Below are 20,346 nucleotides of genomic sequence, written 5' to 3'. Positions count from 1 at the left end.
TCACAAGTAGCCTACTATATAGCCAGGCTTGGGGGGACAAAAACAGGAACAGTTTTCCTTGTTTTAGTCCCATGCAGACCTTCTGTGGTTTAGTTTTGAGGCTTAAAAAAAGAAAACTGTTGTGAAACCAAGAGAACGTATATCTTTTTCAACAATGTTTCAAAGTGTTCAGAACAGATAAAAGGAATAATAACAAAACATTGGCATATTCGACTCTGACCCTCGACTAAAAGGGGTATTTCAGGAATTACCTCTCGTGTAATTGGGTTAAAATCATTCATTCACATTTACCTCATAGTCTAAACCCATACCAGCCCAGACTAACGTCAATAAACAAATGTGTGAAGCAAGCTTCTTGGATCTGGCAGCGTCAGGTTAAGCCCAGACCACCTCACCACCTATTCCTGATGGCAATCGCTGTTGTGGTAGTTATGTCATATAACTTACCATTGTAACAGTTTTAAACATCCTCACACAGGCAAAATTATCCCTATCAAAGGAATGATATCATGTAACACTAAGTCACTTATTTGTCTTATCACTTGCTCTTGCAGTAAGGAAAATGTTGGAAAGACAAGCAGAGAATTAGAAACTAGCATTGCTCACAGCCTTACACTGAAGCACTATAGGTGTAAAAAAAGATATGAATTATCCTGTGGTAGCACATTTTGTAGAATTTAACCCAAGATATATTGGTATTGAGAAGGTTTTACTCCCCCCTAAAGGAGGTAATCTGGATATTTGACTTTCCAATGAAAGGAACATTATTGGATTCAATGCCTTGTCTCCTATCATGGACTGAATGACTTGAAGTCTTTTCATACTTTGTTGGATGTATGGATTATTATTTATTAAGTTAATTTAGAACTGATGTTGTAACTCTCTATATATACATTCAAATTATTATTTTGTTAAGTATGATTTTTCATTTTCATTTTTCATTTGATTAACTTATTGTATGTACACTTTTTTACACGGTTGATTGTTATCTCCACCCTAACAGACATGATGGGATTATCTGATCCCAGTCAGGCGGGTCACTGTTGGTGTGGCCTATATATTTCTGCCTTGCAGATGCTCTCTGCTCCCATCTAGTGGTCATTGGTGTATCACCTAATGTTTACTGACCTGTGGCACATTTTTAGAGACCGACCTCAACATACTATCAAGACAAGCCTACTGTTAGGAGTAAGATAATGTTTCATGGAACAACTCAAATGCAAACAAAAGGTCTACAATGCAACTATTTAATTTAAACAGGCCTAGCTTTCCTAATTTAGTTGAACACCTTCATTTAGGCTATTACAGCAAAAACAATACAAGCTATTCTAAAACAATGACACAGAAAAGGATATGGTAGGCTTATAACACATTTCTGGTGCAAATTCACTTTAATTTAAGTTGTATCTCATAAATGTGCCCAATATGTAACATGCATGCAATATAAACATGGGCTCTCAACTGAAGGCTATCATTTTCATACATTAGATTAGCCTATATAGTCTTTTTTATTTGAACGTTTACATATCTTGTGCTTGTAACAAACAAATTGTGAGTAACCAATTAACTGTTCAAAAGTGTTTCATTGATAATAACGAAAATGAAGAACTATTCAGCCTATCAGCTTCCAGGAAGCAATAATCGTGTGAATGAAAATAACCCATGAGTCCCTCTGCACTAATCCCCTGCCTATCCTTTATCTCAGGATCCTCCACGGTCAGAGTATAGTAGAGCTCTGAGCTGCACACTCTGATGCATCTGATGTTCCACTGAACGCAATAGCAGTGGATTAGGTTATCTGTAGGGATAGTTTGATAGTGTAGTGGTATACCTTGGGCAAGAGAAAAATGAATAGAACACTTACTGTTGTTTTTTGTTTGGCATTGCTTTGCCTTCCGAGGCTGTGCAGTTCATGTCCAGTACAGTGTACCTGCTATTTCCACAAATTAAACGACGGATCTAAAGCAAGGTAAGAAATTAACGGATATTTTTTGTATATACATATATTTTTGTATTATTGTTTATTGTCAGACATTCCTGTGTTAATTTGGACATTATGTTTATTGTAGTGTATTTACACATTGAAATTCAGGGCAGCTCTCTTCAATCACCATGCCGAGGGGATTAACTTGCAGTTTTCCTTTAATCTCCTTTGCTTGTTACTGTAGTAAAGTATACTAGTTTTTCCCTCCTGAAATGTACAGTATCTGGTGCTGAAATAAATCAACAGGTTCCATTTTTTTCTTCTTCTTTTTTTATACATAATTATATTTTTATGGGGCCCTACAACATATTTCTTTTTTAAATGTGCTTGTTGTAAATATGCAGTAAGTGATTTTCTTTTGTTAAAACAAATGTATTTACATTTGTTTTATTATATAGCTATATTATTGTTTTAGCAATCACTGATATAGTGTTTGTTCAGTAAGAGGGGTCTCCCTGTCTCTCCAGCTTTTTAGTAAACAGAGAATGCATTTTCAGGTCAGGAGGATACTAAGGATTAACAGTGAAACAGTGAAACAGTGAAACTGGAAGTGATGACACAACAAAATGAGCAGATTAAATTGAAACTGGAACACTATAAAACTGAAGCTGGTAAATGGGATTGGGTGAAATTGGCAACCCACCTGAAAATGTATTTTCTGTTTATTAAAGAGATGGAGAGACAGCTATTGAACAAACACTTATAGCAATGATTACTATCGGAATATAAAGCTTCAACCTTTTCACAAAATCTTTTTGTTTTAAACCAAACAAATTCACTTACACTACCTTTAAATATAGATAATGTCTTCTTTTTTCTTTTTTTTCTCCCATTCCAGGAGTGTGCTTTGCAATGATCCAGAGATCACTGTGGTCCCTCCAAATTTTCCTACGGACACATCAAAACTACGTATTGAGAAGACGGCAATCACCAGGATTTTAAGTGACAACTTCCACAACCTAAACGACTTGGAATTTTTGTGGATGTCTTTCAATTCGCTGAATTCGTTGAACGCGGGCAGTTTCCGAGGTTTGCGCAGTTTGGATGAGCTGAGGCTGGAGGGCAACTCCCTTACGTCCTTTCCCTGGGAATCTCTGCCTGACATGCCTAATCTGAGGCTCCTTGACCTGCACAACAATAAGATATCCTCCATCCCCGCCGAAGCAATCGCTTATACCAAGAACATCACCTATCTGGACTTATCAAGCAACGCTCTGACAACTGTTCCCTCGGAAGTCCTCACAGCATGGCTGAGTGTGAAGCCGCCCCAGGACACGGATTCATCCAAACTAATTCTCGGTAAAGCCTGAGTTATACTTGGTTTGTGCATCGTGATTCGCACCAGAAATAGCCGATCTACACGCTCACATTGCATCACATCCTTGAGTCTCAAGTGCGACATAATACGTCACCGGAAAGTATTCTTTTTAAGCCGCCTTGCATAGCCAGCCAGTGGGTTATGTAATGTAGGCTATGACACGTTGACACCATCAGCATTTAGAATGGGGATTAGTCTTATTATAGTAATTGCATCCAATCTATAGACTTGTCACAACATCTATTTTGACCTATAGCCATCGGTGCTTGTTTTTGCTTGCTCAAACTTTATTCGGGACATTATAAGTCGGGTCATTGTATTTTCCCTTGACATAAATGACACTTGTCCCGCATGCTTGGTTTCCCCTGCAGGTCTCCATGACAATCCGTGGCTGTGTGACTGCAGGCTGTATGATCTGGTCCAGTTCCAGAAGTCCCCCTCATCCTCTGTAGCTCTCATTGACACCAGGCTGAGGTGTGCGGACCCAGAGAGCCTCTCTGGGGAGCTCTTCACACAAGTTGAGCTGCAGAGGTGCCAGGGGCCCCGTGTCCACACTGCCGTGGCCCGCGTGCGGAGCTCCTTGGGCAACAATGTTCTCCTGCGCTGCGGCACCGTTGGAGTCCCCATTCCGGAGCTCTCTTGGTCCCGTGCTGATGGCAAGAGAATGAACGGCACTGGTGAGTTAGTTTAAACCCATTAAGACCTGAGGCCGATTCTACAAATGTCTTCTAAAACAGTTTTCTGAAAACCCTATGTTGCTATATCAGTTGTGTTCAAACATTTTCAGGTCAAGGAACCCCCAAACTTCTATTGTATTTGGCTGCGGACCCCATCTCAAAATATTTTGTTCCAGGGCTGGGACCCTCCAAGAAGCAAAGATTTGAGTTAAACATGTTTGCTTTAAAAGATATATATGTATTCAAAAATTTGCACAAATGTGTGAAATGAGATTTTTCAAAAATAGCAGATCTATATCTGCTATTTTTGAATAGCCAAAGTATAAAATAATGGTTAAAGTGGTTAAAATCTGTGACACAGATGCTTTCCCGGTTTGAATGGGTTAAACCCATTCCAGACAGACATGGCCGTTTGACTGTGAATAGATCAATATGTTTATTCTCATCACTCATGGACCATTTCTCTAACCCCATTCTTATTTTTCTGGTTTGCAGTTCAGGAAGAGATTTCAAAGGAGGGAATAATTTGGTCGATCCTCAGCGTGCCCGCCGTCTCCTACCATGACTCCGGGAAATATGTGTGCAAAGCCACGAACCTTGTTGGAATGGCAGACGGCACGATTTCCTTGGTCATTACAGAGGAGACGGGCGGCACGGCCAGGAGACCCAGGGGAAAGAAAGCTGGTGCCATTGGAAGGGCAGCATACCAAGAAAAACCCCTTGGCAGATTTGTACCTCCACCAACCACCGCTGCTGCCCAGCCCATCATCGAACCGCTCAACCGCAATGGTGTTTCTGATGATGGGAAGACTGGCGCGCCTAAAATGGCGGCGCAGAAAGAAGCTCCCAGCAACATTGCGGCCAATGCCTCGTCCTTACAGGCGGCTCCCGAGAGAAGGATAGTGCGATCCGTGAAGGTGATCGGTGACACTGACCACACCGTCTCTCTAAACTGGCGTGCCCCTGCGGCCAAAAACACCACCGATTTCAGTGTCCTATATGCCGTATTTGGTGAAAGGGACATGCGGCGGATCGTCGTGGAAGCAGGAAAGAACCGGATCACCATCGACGGCCTCGTGCCAAAGACAAAGTACATTGCCTGCGTCTGCGTCAAGGGCCTCGTCCCGAGAAAGGAGCAGTGTGTTATTTTCTCCACAGACGAGGCAGCCAGTGCCAGCGGCACCCAGAAGCTTATCAACGTGGTGGTGATAACCGTGGCGTGCGTAATCGCCGTCCCGCTGACACTGATTGTCTGCTGCGGGGCCATAAAGAAACGCTGCCAAAAGCTGCTGGGGAAGCAGCCCAAAGACCTCCAGGACTCCTACGTCACGTTTGAGACCCTTACCCCAGGGGCCAAAGGCAAAGGCGCCGGCGGGGAGGGAGAGTATATCGCTAGAATGCATCAATCTGAATCCAACAGGCTGCTCTCTGGGAGGTCGAGTGTGGACTCAGAGGCCACGGCCCGGACAGAGGGGCCCCCAAGCGAATACTTCTGCTGATACCAAATGTATGCCTCAGCTATTAGAGGGTGCACTTTGATTTGCTTTTTGTATGGTTTCTGTGGTGTCAGAGGCTAAAACTACTGTGCTCAGTAGACTTAACGCAGACTTAACCACTTGACCACTTCAATTATTTTGAAAATAGCTGATCTAAAAGCTCACAACACATCGCAGCGTTGTGAGCTTGTAGATTGGCCTTTTTAATGTTTTTTTTATTTTTTTATTTTTATATTCCTGTAATGACATGCCCAAAATTGGGATGTCAGGTTTATAGGAGTAGTTCAAACAAAAAAAATACTTATTTTCTATCAATTACACACTCCATGAAGCCTTGAATTCATGGAGATTTTTAGTTTTTTGTTGATTCCTGAGCTAATAATTTGATGACCGGTCAATAGGAGATTCTAGTCATCAAATTATTGGCTTAGGAATGCAACATAAACAATTGTAATTGATAGAAAATACGATTTGTTTTTGGGTGAACTACTCCTTTAAAGTGTTAATGAACATGCATAACAACTCTGTTAGTTCATATTATCTGTTAATGTCTATCCTAGTGGGAATACATGCCGCCTTTTTGATGTGGTGAACTGTAAGAAAAGGGAAATATACCTGTATACAGTATGTAATATGATTTCAAAACTTTTTTTTTTTTCAAAGAAAACGTTGTATTTGTCATGCACTTTCAAAAAGGGGCATCATGCAAAGGGATACTTTCTGAAATGTTGTCCTTAAGCTGTCTAAAAATCCATCTTAGGCAAAGAAAGAGTCCTCCTGAGATGCATCCTATAAGTAAGCATGCTGTAACAATCTTTCATTACATGAATATTTGTAGAAAAGATGAGGCAGCAATTTTATCTTTAGTATATTTTTGTCTCCGCCAGGACGGACAGCCAAAGGCCGGAGACTATGTTTTCGCTCTGTGTGTGTCCGCGTGTGTGTCCGCGTGTGTATGTCTGTGAACAGATAATCTCCGGCACCTCTTGACCGATCGGTGTGAAACTTTACACACACAGTCCCAGTAGTAGGCCAAGGAAGAACCTCTGCCCCAAATCTTTTAAATCGGCCTCATGGCGGTGCTATAACAGTCTAACAATCTCTTTTGGCCTATAACTCTTGAAACGTATACAGGTCTTACAGTCAAACTTATTTTCCCCCTAGGTTCCTTGGATCATGACTCCCTATGTAGGCCACAACCATTTCCACATGACAAGACGTTTCATATTCCTTCCAAACTGGGTAGGCAACCCGGCCTGGCGGAGACCTCCGCTCAGAGGAGCGCACTTTTCTTGTCTTTGTAATATCGCTGTATAAAAGCATCTAATATACAGTATCTTAATGTGCCAGGTTTATTGTTGGACTCTAATCCTAAAATACTATATATTTTATAATGTATATATATTTATAATCCAAGATATATTTGTGATTGTATGAATGTGTGAAAAATAAATATTTTTGTATAATATGTGTGGCAGTAAATGCAGGTCTTTCTCTACATACATCTACAGTATAGACAGTGTTGGAATAGAACATTGATCTTTAAACTGGGCAATTCTTCACACAAAATAAAGAGAAAACATACTTGAAAATGCATAATATTATGAACATAAACATCTTTATGAATAGAAAATATTCCCACACAGACCAATGCATTTTAAATGTAAGTCAATGGCCAGGTTTCCAGAAGGTGACGAATCCGTTTCCTGTTTCCCATTGCTCCGTTTGATGGGCTCAGCAGCAGATTTGAACTAGAAACACACATGACACCTTCATGTGTTTCTGTTAGATTACTGGTACTCAACCTTTTTAATTTCAGTTTAACTCTGAGAGTGTACACATGTAACAAAATGGACCCGTAAGAGTCCATTTGGTTCCATGTGTAAACTCTCAGAGTTACAGACCTACAAGGGTCCATTTGACTATTTAGCTGAGGAACCCTGGAAACCCCTTAAAGGGGTCCTCATACCCCACGTTGAGAAACAGTGTGTTAAATAACAGACCTAATACACGTGAAGAGTATATAGGTCAGTGACAAAATGTGGTTAGCAACCTGACAGGTATAAAGAAAACGCTCTTAAAACCTTATTTTAAAGCCATGTATCAAGGAGTGACGGAGACAGAGATACAAGAAAAGAAAAAGGTGATACCGAGGCAATCTCAGTAAACCAAATGGTTAACTAATGGACCAAGTAGTGGTCTTCTTCAGGGAGAAGGCAGTTACGTTGGTTTCTTTACTCTGCGTCCTATAATAAAATATTGGCACTTTGGCTACCAGTGTGTGCGGCCACCTTCTTGTTTCACTATTCAGTTTATTATGCCGCTGGCCGGCACCACCATAAGGACTTTGGTGTGCGTAGCATTCTCGTACACAGTATTTAACGAATGGACCAACCAAGGTTGGGTGAATTAGCGTTGTCCTCAATTGGCTCTGAGACTGTTAACAAATGAGCTGTGATCTGACTATCTGACTGGACTAAACCCCAACAAGCCTGTCTGAGAGTTGGAGATACCAGAGCCATAAGCCTCCCTGATTTATACTTCATTGTACTTCATTGAAGGTGCCGCACACTGAAAATATCAGATGTACTGTACAAGCTCACAACACGGATGTACAGTAATGCTTGTAAATCGGTGACAGATTTTTTTGCAGCCTATCTTAAATTCTGTTTATTTAACCACTTGTAGGGGGCACTGGAAGCAATATTTTTTAAAGGGCGTGTTCTTAGGTGGGGCGGCAGTTTAGTTTAATATATTTGAGTGTGCATTTTCTTCATTTCATGCAGTCATGATACTGACCATGATACTAACATGATACTCACTGTGATACTGACATGATACTGACTGTGATACTGACTGTGATACTGACCATGATACTGACATGATACTGACATGATACTGACCATGATACTGACCATGATACTGACCAGTATCATGTACATACGATACTATACTGTGACATACAAAACGACTACACTACACTACACTACACTACACTACACTACACTACACTACACTACACTACACTACACTATATTATGTTACTAAAAAGTCTGTCAAATAATAAAATAAGTCATACAATACGATAGTAAAGTATGACTAAAGAAAGTTACACTATATTGTTGAACAAAAGGGGAATCATATACTTTTATATATCATAAAAAAAGTTATGCAAAGCTTCATCATCAGAATTGCTTTTTAAAAAGTCATAATATGCTATAATGTCTTTTTTTTTATGCGGTCACAATATAAAAAAAATGTATGTCATAAAACAAAAGCTATAAGTATACTGGAAAGTAACAAAGAAATTGCATTACACTTCAAAATAACATTTAATTTATTTCTTAATGACCACGTCATTTTACTGCTGACTGGATGAATGGACTGGAGGAATTAATGCAGCAGAGCATTTGCGTTTTTACACATCAATAATTCCAACAGTAGTCATAACACAAAGTGGTGCATTGCTAAAAATAGACATTTCCTATAAGTGTCACTTGGTGTCTTTAAGAACTGCGTCAGGGAAGATTAGGGTAGATAATAGGCTTTATTCTATATACCTGAACGCAGAGGTATGTCCTGTTCGACAAGGCCTACTTCACTTATGTCTCCAGGAATATGGCCAACTTTTGTGTTGCTACATTGTCACATTACATTATCGTTTTGGCCTTATTGCAGCTTATAACTCCTGGATCATCATCTTGTCTGACTGGCTGCTCCTGCTCAAATGACAACTTCGGAAGGTAAGCCCTAAATCTATTACAGTATGTACCAAGTTAAAGAACTTATGGAATAACCACGGCCTTAAGTGTCTCTCTAAACCTAATTGATTAACTTGCCTGCACGAATGTTTTATAAATCTAAAGATATAATATGACCTTGTTTTATCTGAACATTCATCTAAAAGCATGACATGTTGTCCTTATGTTCTAGGTCCTTACTTTGTATGGAAACCACCCTGGGGAGTATCCCAGCAAACATCTCAAATAATTTCACTAAAATTCGAATAGAAAATTCACACCTCACTGAATTACCCCATGGATCTTTCTCTAAAAGTAGTGCCTTGGAGTCTCTGTGGCTCAATTTCAACAACATCACCCTAATGAATATCAAAAGCCTGGAGGGTTTGGGGAATCTCACTGAATTAAGGATGCAGGGAAATAAATTAAGTTCAGTTCCATGGACAGCGTTCCAGGACACGCCAAAACTAAAGATTTTAGATCTGAAGCACAATCGCCTAGACGCGCTCCCAGAACACGCTCTGAGACATCTATCTAGTCTGACCTACTTAGATTTATCCTTCAACGAGCTCAGTGTCATATCAAAGGACGTCTTTGTTAATTGGCCCCTTTACCAGACGGCAACGAAAACATGGGGGAAAGAGGGAATAGTCTCCAATGTTGTCTTGGCACTGCATGACAACCCGTGGCTCTGTGATTGCCGCCTCAAAGGGTTTGTCGAATTTATCCGGACAGTCAGCCCTCCTATAATCCTGATGAACTCCTATTTGACTTGCTCGGGTCCCGGTTCCAAAGCAGGGAAGTTCTTCCATGAGGTCCAGCTGAAAACGTGCACGAAGCCAGAGGCCTCTGCCCCGCAGACAAACATCACCTCATCTCTGGGAGCAAACATAACGCTCACATGTTTAATCAAGGCCAGGCCTGACCCCACCATTCAATGGATGTACAGTCTGAAGATTATAAGAGGATTTGCTGGTAAGATTATTATTATTTATAAACTTTACCATCCATTAAACTGCCACCGTCCCGTGAGTGTAGCACTTACCATGATATTATCTACAACCTGTGGGCTGAATGTGTTTGTGGGCATCTGTCAGTGAAAACATTTAGAAACAATAGTCTCTGCTTTCTAAGCACAAATTGTTGCTTGCCTCAATTGTGCCAGACATAGAAATCTGACACGTGTGCATGGATTATGTACCAAAGTACAGCCATGGTGACAATAGCATTGATTTGCTTTCTTTCATCCCTAGTGTATACTTCAGCTGTTCAAAATGTGATGTGATGTGAGATTGTAGATATTTTTATTTGTGGAGAAGTTCGCTTAGAATAGCTTGCCCAGAATAGGGACGTCAGGGGGTTAATGTGGTTAATGCATTATTGTGACAGTGTTTTTCGCATTTCGTGTGACATCTCCCTTCAGTCACTGAGACGCGCGTGGATGATGAGACCATCAGCTCCCAGCTGACGATCCCCTCACTCCACCTGGCGGACCGGGGCCTGTACACCTGCACAGCCAACAACTTCATCGGCAACTCCTCTATCACCATCATGGTCAACGTGGGGCCCTTTAATTCCTCGGGCCCTATGCCCCCGCCGTTCCCGATGCTGCCGGACGACGAGAACATCTACATTGAGATCCGCATCGCCAAGCAGACGGTCTACGGCATCACCCTGGAGTGGTACGCGGTGACGCAGGACCCCGCTGAGACCTGGTACACCGTCCACTTTGGCAAGTACGACTCGCCCAAGAAGGACATGGTTTACATCGGCCCCGGCATCAACAGCTACTCCGTCGCCGACCTGTTGCCTCTCACCAAATACGAGGTGTGCGTGGCTCTCAAGAGCCAGCCGCCCCGCGAAGGCCAGTGCATCGTGTTCGTGACGGGCAGCGACATCAGCGAGATGGAGCACAGGGAGAGGCTCATTCACATCATAGTGATCGTGTGTGCCATGGTGCTGGCAGTGCCGGCCGGCATCTACGCCTGCACCACCGAGGTCAAGTTCGACTGTGTGGAGCGCTGCACGGACCTGTGGAAGAGGCGCAGGCGGCACCGCGAAGAGGACCTGCAGCCGACCGAGAGACAGGGGACCTTTGACAGCCTGCAGGCCGCCAGCTCTGAGAGCCTGTGTGTAGGAGGTGGAGAGTCGGTGGAGGTGCCGACACTGACGCGGCGGCTGGAGGATAGAAGCAAAGGAGGCAGTGCAGCTGGGTTGTATTAGCTTCAGTGTAAAAAAGAAGTGACAGAAGAAACTGTTCAACAGTCTTAAAGGAACACCACCGTTTCAGCCTTATCTCCATATTGATTGATTGATTGATTGATTGATTGAATACTTTACTAGTCAAAGATGTAAACAGCACGTGATACAGTCAGACATTAAGGCTAAAAGGATAACACAAAAAAGTCCTGGGGACTTGTTATGTATTCAATTAATCAACATAGCATAAGAAATAACACAATAATACAGTACATGTCATCAACAAATACAAAACACTAATAGCAGATCTACAAGCTCACAATGTGTCCCATCACGACGCATTGTGAGCTTGTAGATCGGCTATACAAAGGAGCAAAAGGAAAAACGGCGGCAGTGAATGACACCTCCTTTCTATGGGAAATTGCAATTATCTCCCCTTGTGGAATCCTGATAGATGATTTTTCAGGCGAGTTTTGAAAGAGACCAGTGATTTACATCTTTATAGAATGCAGTCACTAATGCTCTCTATTATGATGCTACCATTTCTGTCTATTCACTCTGTCACTGAGAGGTAGGGGTTTATACTATCAGTCACTAATGCTCAGTATAGGATGCTACCATTTCTGTCTATTCACTCACAGGTAGCTAGATTTCTAACGTTTTCTTTTGTTTTTATTGATGCAACAACTAACGTTCCAGTCAGTAGATTCCATTAGCTTGAAATCCCGGCTGATGATGTCATCGGCAGGTACAGTACATTCTGCCTCTGGGACAGAGTGAGTAGGCATAATGGTACAGTCCCTACTGAGGAGGATTAGTGACCCATATATGCGGATAAGTTTGAAAAAAAGGTGAAGTGTTCCTTTAAGTGAAAGTGTGTGTGGAGTTTATAAAGACTGAAATGCCTTAGTTTCTTCCGTTCCTTATTGTCAGGGACAGTTTGTTAAATATCTGAGGGAATGTGTTACAAGAAGCCAAATGTTTGTTGTAAAATGTATTGATACTTCTTTTTTTTCTCTTGATGTTTTGATAATGAATGTGAGGTGATGCACTCACAAATCCAAAATGAATTGATTACGTAATGCTTTCATACCATGTGACTTACTATCCAGGTGTAAAATGGTGTTCACAGACAGTTCATTTAGGGAAATCTTATAGCAGCGAAAAGGGGTTCATTCCACCATTTTCATTCTGAACAGGGATTAATTTAGTTCTTACAGATTTGGTATCTTGTAAGGAGTGTGTGGAATGATATGGATTAAGGGGGGGATAAAGATGAATGCTGAGACAGAGACTCCAATTTTTCAGCACAATCACTCAGAGGATTTGTTACATAAGCGTGCGTTTATACATGCTAAGGAGATTAGAGTGCTTTCCTATCTGAATCCTGTCTTAACCAGAGAGCAGGCCATGATATTTCCATTTAAAGGTTGCTTTCCAGCAAACTGTATTGATCATAATGTGGATGAGAGAAATACATATTATGTTGCACTTTAATGCATCTTTCTCTTTTTTAACTGACACTTTTTATAGGATATAGAAAACAACTACAAAAGTTGGTCTCCAGGTCGCAGGTCAGAGGTCTCCACCAGCAGGGCTGCCTAGTGCCTACCCATGTCCTGCAAACTTTGGAAGGCAGTCATAGAAAATTGGAATGGAATCGGGTAAATCTGAGTGATACATTTTGTTCAAATGACCCCAGAGATAATGTGTACTAATTTGTGTGAGTTTTGGACCAAATCTGTAGTTTGAGTATTGAGTAGTAGCAAAAAGTGTTTTGAAGAAAACGTGAAATTGCTAAAAATATAGTCTGGAACAAATGGGAGGAATTGTGTCATGATCCAAGGAATCCAGGGAGATTTGGAGTGTACATTCCATGGTTGAAGAGTTTTAGGCCAAAACAAAAAATGGTCCGTTACTGTAGCACCACCATGAGGCTAATTAGAAGAATTTCTTGGCCTACTGGGGGTGTGTGAGCACAGATTTAGGGAAATTGAACTCATGATTTGTGGCATTTTGTGCAAACTGGGCCCCTCCAACAACATTTTAAAGGCAATCGTAGCTAATCGGAATGGAATTAGAACAATTTGACAGATACTTCTTGATCACGTGACCACAGAGATATAATTTACCAATTTGTTTGGGGGAATTAGCAAAAGTGTATTTTGAAGCAAACGGAAAATCTTGTCAGGGGTAATTGGCCGTGGCCTACTGTATTCATTCAACCTTTATTTGAAATTCTCGGAGAGATCATTGAGGGAGACCCTCATTTACAAAAATGCCGAGATGACACAATGTATGTCGTGTAATGCGTCATGATCCAATGTTTTATGTATTATACAACCTATGGTTCACGAGTTATAGGCAAAAATGTGAAGTGACCTGTTATATAGCGCTACCATTGGGGCGATTTTAAACATTTGTGGCAGAGGTTCCTCCTTGGCCTACTGGGAGTGTGTGTGTTTCACGCCGATCGGTCCAATGGTGCTGGGGATTGTCTGCTCACACGGACAGGGGAGAAAAATGTCCAGCCTGGTCGGAGACAATGACTGTTGCGTTTCTGACAAACTATGAAAATGTATTTAAAAATATATTTAAAGATCACAAATGAGTGATATACAGTGAGAGACAAAAAAGGATGAAAGATTTTTTTTAAAAGCCTTGACAAAAGTCTTGACATTCACTTTTTATATTTCAAATGTAGTTTTTATTTAAGTATGAGTGGTGTTTTAACCTTAACCTTGAGAGCATCAAACATCAATGACAAGCGTGCAGATGGGGATTTCAACCCAGGTCTCTCATATCACAGGCAGCAGCATATCTATGGACAGCAGCACTAACCAGTTGGCTAAATGGTGAGGCCCACTACTATCCAGAATGGTTCGTTGTTATACATGTTAAACTTATACCAAGCTCATGGACACGATGTAATTGGGGAGCCAGGTGTCAAACAACTGTAGTCAACCTACCAGGTTCTAAGAGGGGGTTGGACTTAAAGAGGAGGAAGTCTGAGAGTGTGAGAAACAGGTGAAAACAGTGATCTGGCAAACGTTGTAACCTGATTAAGAAGAGCCAGACGTCAGTGAGGATATCAGCATAACCCTGTTAAAAACAAGAAGGTTAGTGTATTTGGAGCTGGGTTTTCACTCAGTATTTCTACCATAACCAGCTGACATTAATAACTACAAGGTGGGCTGTGGTGGCTGGTCAACTAACACTAGCCTGTAGGAGAAGCGGTGGTGGAAAAAGTACTCACAGTCTGGTATTCAGAATTTACTTGAGTAAAAGTACAAAAGTATTGGTATCAAAATGTACTTAAAGTACCAGAAGTAGAAAGTCCTCATTTTGCATAATGTCCCATTTCACAAGTTTTCAAAGCTTGTAGCTTGTAGATCTGCTGTTTTCAAATGGTCGAAACGTATATAGGGGCTGAAGTGGTTAATGTATGTTTTGTAATAATAATCAAAATCTACAAAGTAACTAGTAAATAGGAGTTTTTTTTTTATTAACGACAGTTCAACTGAGAGTCTGAGCAAAATGTAATACCTCAACTATCACCTCATTAGTCCTGCTCCAATCAGATCAGCTGAGCGGATTGACAGTCCTTTAAAAGGACTCCTCCTCCTACAGTACCTTGTCTCACTCATTCTCAGGCACTCACACAGAGAGCTCAGCTCACTATTTCACTAGCTTTTCTCAAACAAGCTCAACATCAATCTTTTCATGACTAGGCTTCAACCAGCACAAGCCTGGTCCTGTAGCTTTTCAACTTGCAGCTTCACTTCTCCTGGATGCACCGATGGCTGCCTCGCCTGCGTTTGGCCCTGCATGCTTCAGATACAGTTTTACTGTTGCTACTGCTTTTACTAATTAGAATATTACAACAGCTAATTGTTACTATGTTACTGCTACATCTAATTCCATGATCGTTAACACTACTGCTTCAATTCATGCTTGGCAACTTGCTACTAGTGCTGTTTTATTGATTGATTGATGTACTTTATTTAGTAAGACATGAGAACAGTACATGACAGTACATAACAGTACATGGAAGTACAAATTCGCAATACAAGGTCTACTAAACTGGATAGCTCATTAAGCACTTAGCTTGTTTAAGATGAGATCCCCATGCACACAAATCATGATGACATATAAGAGACAGACAGACAGACACACTACTATACAGAAAGTCATACAGTCAGTTTACAGGTTACTGGTATGAAGGGTGAGAAATATGTACAAGAGAAGAAAGAGAGAGAGGGGGGGAGGGGGTAGGTTTCTCCTGGGCTACTAGGCTATGCTAAGTTTACCCACCAGCTTAACTGTGTGTCCCGGTAGGTGTTGGTAGCCTCACTACTTCTCAGATTTGCTTCTCCATGTAGCTCATCAAAACTACATCAGTACTTTATTCTTAGGTATGTAAAGGGCACAACACATTCGTTCAGAGTACACTTTTCTCTTCAGCAAGCAACAAGTAGTGCTCCATGGCATATACACTACACACAGAGCCTGTACACACAGAGCCTGCAAGTGGAAGGTCGATAGATTTTCTTTTGATTACTAGGCTACGGTGTTCACTCTCCATTCCGACATCTCACTACTCCGACTAGTGGCTTCCGCGTGCGGTTAGGGTTAGGTATAGGGTTCGTCAATGTCGGAAAGGCGACATGTCGGAAAGGAGAAATGCACCCCTAGGCTACTTCAGCAAACACCAGCCTGGTTCTGCAGCTTAATGGCTGCCTTATTCCCAGCTTGTTCCATCAGTGAAGTGCAACCGCTATCATGATGCTATTAATTCTGCTAAAAATGCTGGCTGCTGCTTCAGCTAATGCTACTTCCATTATAACTATCAGCTAATGTTACTGCTGTTAACATGACAACTATCAACTGCTGCTACCATAACTTTAATCTTATAACTGAGCCTATAGAATGGGCCAATAGAAGGTATAACTGGGGCCATAGAAGGTGGTGGGTTGGTGAAAGGATGCCACTGTCCCTGGATGCTGGGCTAGTCTGTGTGGAAAGGCTTGTGGATAGGGATGATGTCCAGGCCAGACTGATTGGTCATCGTGGCCACAAGCTCCTGAATCTGCTGGGAGGTTTTGTTGTCGATGGGTTCCTCCTTCACGTTGCCATTCACTGCAGGGACGTCAAGAAAAAGAAAGCCATACAGAGATGAGTGTGAAAATGCATTAGGACACCAGGGTTAAAGTCACTTTATCAACCGGAGATAGATTTCAACTGACAGAAAATGTCAACAATGCACCATGCTAAATCTCTAGGCCTCATGAAAGCTGGTATTATAGCGCCCCCTACAAAAATGTACGAGTACTAACAACAATATGGCCAAGCAGCATCAATCTAATAAGCAATTTTGTTAGCAAAATAAATTGTGTCGGTTCCAAAAAACAACTGTCATATATATATACATCAACTAAACAACTGCAACAGTTAATCAGTTATGAAAAATAATCAATTTTAATAGGTCATGTGCACCGGAGAGCTCATATTGACAGAGGTGGACAGAGTACTCGACCCCAGTACTTGAGTAAGAGTACTGATACTCCTTGGTTAAATTTACTCCACTACAAGTAAAAGTAGCCCAGTCAAAATGTTACTCGAGTAAGAGTATAAAAGTAATTGCTTTTAAATGTACTTAAGTAATCAAGAGTATGCTTTTAAAAACACGTAAAATACTTAAGTAAAAGTAAAAGTAAATTTCCTTTTTTCACATCAATGAATTGCTGTAATTTTTTTCACAATAAATGTATAAGACCTTGTAACTCTTGCTTCAGAGAAGTAACTCTGAAACCACCTGCACTGATTAGTTGGGTCATTTATGGCACTTCCGTGACCGCGGAGAGCGAAGGTCCGTTTCTCAATGGATTTGTCATCTAGGAGGGTTATTAAACAAATTTAGCCGGGGTGTCTTTTTTAAAACGGCGGGGAAAATTTGTGGGAGACCAAAATCCAAAATGGCTGCCGTGAAAATGAACTTTTTAATGGTTTGACCTACAATGATGCACAATACATGGTTTCAGAGCTTATTTTGGTCAAGGAATACATATATGGTGTTTATATAATGATTTGACCTATTGTCGACCTTCAAATGCAAGATGGCTGCCAATTGTGAGCTCCAAAAGGGAGTTTTTTCAAAATCGTCACAGAGCCTTAGGCTCAAATGAAAGCTCTGCTCATGATGAGTTGAATAATATACAGTATAAGTACACAGAAGTAATCTCTGAGGTCAATAAAGTCAATGTTTGTGTGTAAACAGCAGTTGCTGATTTGCGGTTTCCCATTAAATAGGGTAGGCTACTGAGAATATGGTGTCCAGTTCATCCCATCACATTTTCATAATGAACCAAAAATAAATGAGCTCTATAGCCTAACATAAAATAGTATTCTGTATGCAAAGATAGAAAGGTTAGTTGTTTGAGGTGAATTTAAAGGTCAACTCATTTGTCACCCTTATTTTGTAGTATTGCTCCCAGTGTTTCCTGTCTGCCTAGTTACTTTTACCTGCCTTGTCTAACCAGTCTTGTGATTTTGTCAGTGTTTCCACCTGTGTCCTCCTAGTCCCCCAGCCTATCCCAGTGTTGATTGTCAGTTGAGTTCACCTGTGTCCTGTTAATCCCTGTATATTTAAGCCCTGTGTTTGCACTGTGGTCTTGTTGGTCTGTAGTCATGTGAGGTGAGGTTTTTAGTTGTTGTTCTTTGTGCTCAAGAATCTTGGACATTAGTCTGCCATTCCAGATCCCTTGAATCGCTTGTAGATGGCATAGATGTAGGACATCAGCTGGTGGAAAGTTACAAGGATTGGGAGGATGTCCTTGAACATTTCTGGATTCTCCGCCTTGAGCTGAGTGAACGTCTTGTAGGTGGGCAGGTGACCAACAAGAAAGGAGAATGGAATATTCTTCTGCCGCATGGCCTCCACATGTTTCACCATTATGTCATTCACCACTGACTTGCTTGGAGGTTCATTGTATGTTGTGTGGTAATTAGGCATGCTCTTGTTGGGTGGTGGATGACAGCAGGACTGGGCACCACTGTATCCTGGAACTCGCTGCTCTTCAGGTGGTGGTCTTCTGCCATGATTGTCTACACGAGACAGTGCATGTATTACAGAGCGAGCACGCTGCGGAGCTGACCCATCCACTGGTGGATCTACCCTGGGACAAGCAGATGACTCACTCTTGCTACCAGGGGGGGCATCTGTACTGGCAAACCTTTGTCAGTTCCGCGAACTTCTGCTTTAGCTGTGCAGAGATTTCCTTCTTCTTGGTGAGCGTTTCAGCAGTCTCTTCGCCTGGTTTCTTTTCATAGCTCTCTGGCTGCATGTACATGACATTTGTTCGATGGACTGCTGTAGAGTCACCTGTCATAGTGTCAATCTTGAAGTCGTCATTGTCGATGATCACGATAACTGGCTTGCTGTCTGCGATCTCGTGTGGGCAGGTTGCTGATGCCTCCACATCCATCAGAGCCCAATGGTCATAGAGGAGCAGTGTGTCTGCAAAGCTGATGCAGACACCGCTCTTGTGCAGAGTGTCTACCAGATCTTTACTCCTTGTCATGCCATGGACATTTACTCCCAGGTTGATAGCAGAGCTCCGCAGTGTGCTCGCTCTGTGATACATGCACTGTCTCGTGTAGACAATCATGGTACAAGACCACCACCTGAAGAGCAGCGAGTTCCAGGATACAGTGGTGCCCAGTCCTGCTGTCATCCACCACCCAACAAGAGCAAGCCTTATTACCACACAACATACAATGAACCTTCAAGTAAGTCAGTGGTGAATGACATCATGGTGAAACATGTGGAGGTCATGTGGCAGAAGAATATTCCTTTCTCCTTTCTTGTTGGTGACCTGCCCACCTACAAGATGCTCACTGAGCTCAAGGCAGAGAATCCAGAAATGTTCAAGGACATCCTCCCAATCCTTGTACCTTTCCACCAGCTGATGTCCTACAGTACATCTATGCCATCTACAAGCGATTCAAGGGCTCTGGAATGGCAGACACTCTGGTTACAGCAGGGGTAGTAGTGGAGGGGTTGGTAGACCAAGCACTACGAGGAAAGCACTACAGACAGGGTGTGCTGTAAATCCTGCTCTGGCGAGAGGTTCTTATCCAAAATCACTTGTCCAAGATTCTTGAGCACAAAGAACAACGACTAAAAACCTCACATGACAAAGGTCTACAGACCAACAAGAACACAATGCAAACACAGGGCTTAAATAGACAGGGATTAACAGGACACAGGTGAACTCAACTGACAATCAACACTGGGATAGGCTGGGGGACTAGGAGGACACAGGTGGAAACACTGAAAAAATTACAAGACTGGTTAAGGCAGGTAAAAGTAACTAGGCAGACAGGAAACACTGGGAGCAATACTACAAAATAAGGGTGACAAATGAGTTGACCTTTAAATTCACCTCAAGCAACTAACCTTTCTATCTTTGCATACAGAATACTATTTTATGTTAGGCTATAGAGCTCATTTATTTTTGGTTCATTATGAAAATGTGATGGGATGAACTGGACACCATATTCTCAGTAGCCTACCCTATTTAATGGGAAACCGCAAATCAGCAACTGCTGTTTACACACAAACATTGACTTTATTGACCTCAGAGATTACTTCTGTGTACTTATACTGTATATTATTCAACTCATCATGAGCAGAGCTTTCATTTGAGCCTAATATGAAGGCTCTGTGACGACTTTGAAAAAACTCCCTTTTGGAGCTCATAATTGGCAGCCATCTTGCATTTGAAGGTCGACAATAGGTCAAATCATTATATAAACACCATATATGTATTCCTTGACCAAAATAAGCTCTGAAACCATGTATTGTGCATCATTGTAGGTCAAACCATTAAAAAGTTCATTTTCACGGCAGCCATTTTGGATTTTGGTCTCC

At 41.6% G+C, this 20,346-nt stretch overlaps 2 protein-coding genes across 2 annotated transcripts; both read left to right on the top strand.

Annotated features, from left to right (window-relative positions):
- Positions 1-1,847: 1,847 nt before the first annotated feature.
- Positions 1,848-5,478, top strand: lrit1b (leucine-rich repeat, immunoglobulin-like and transmembrane domains 1b; the record flags this gene model as incomplete). The annotated part of the gene is made up of 4 exons (XM_084078056.1): positions 1,848-1,969; positions 2,823-3,283; positions 3,674-3,979; positions 4,475-5,478. 4 exons carry the CDS (start codon positions 1,848-1,850, stop codon positions 5,476-5,478), a joined length of 1,893 nt encoding a protein of 630 aa, XP_083934182.1.
- Positions 5,479-9,159: 3,681 nt separating this feature from the next.
- Positions 9,160-11,438, top strand: LOC311059860 (leucine-rich repeat, immunoglobulin-like domain and transmembrane domain-containing protein 2; the record flags this gene model as incomplete). Its single annotated transcript, XM_084077960.1, has 3 exons — positions 9,160-9,218; positions 9,409-10,190; positions 10,639-11,438. The coding sequence occupies exons 2-3, from the start codon at positions 9,422-9,424 to the stop codon at positions 11,436-11,438; spliced, it is 1,569 nt and encodes a 522-aa protein (XP_083934086.1). The 5' UTR covers positions 9,160-9,218; positions 9,409-9,421.
- Positions 11,439-20,346: the final 8,908 nt, after the last annotated feature.

Source organism: Gymnoscopelus microlampas (genome assembly GCF_963454915.1).
Source record: "Gymnoscopelus microlampas genome assembly, chromosome: 14".
Classification (NCBI taxonomy): Eukaryota; Metazoa; Chordata; class Actinopteri; order Myctophiformes; family Myctophidae; genus Gymnoscopelus; species Gymnoscopelus microlampas.
The sequence above is the reverse complement of the archived record's forward strand: the minus strand, read 5'-3'. Positions and strand labels throughout refer to the sequence as shown.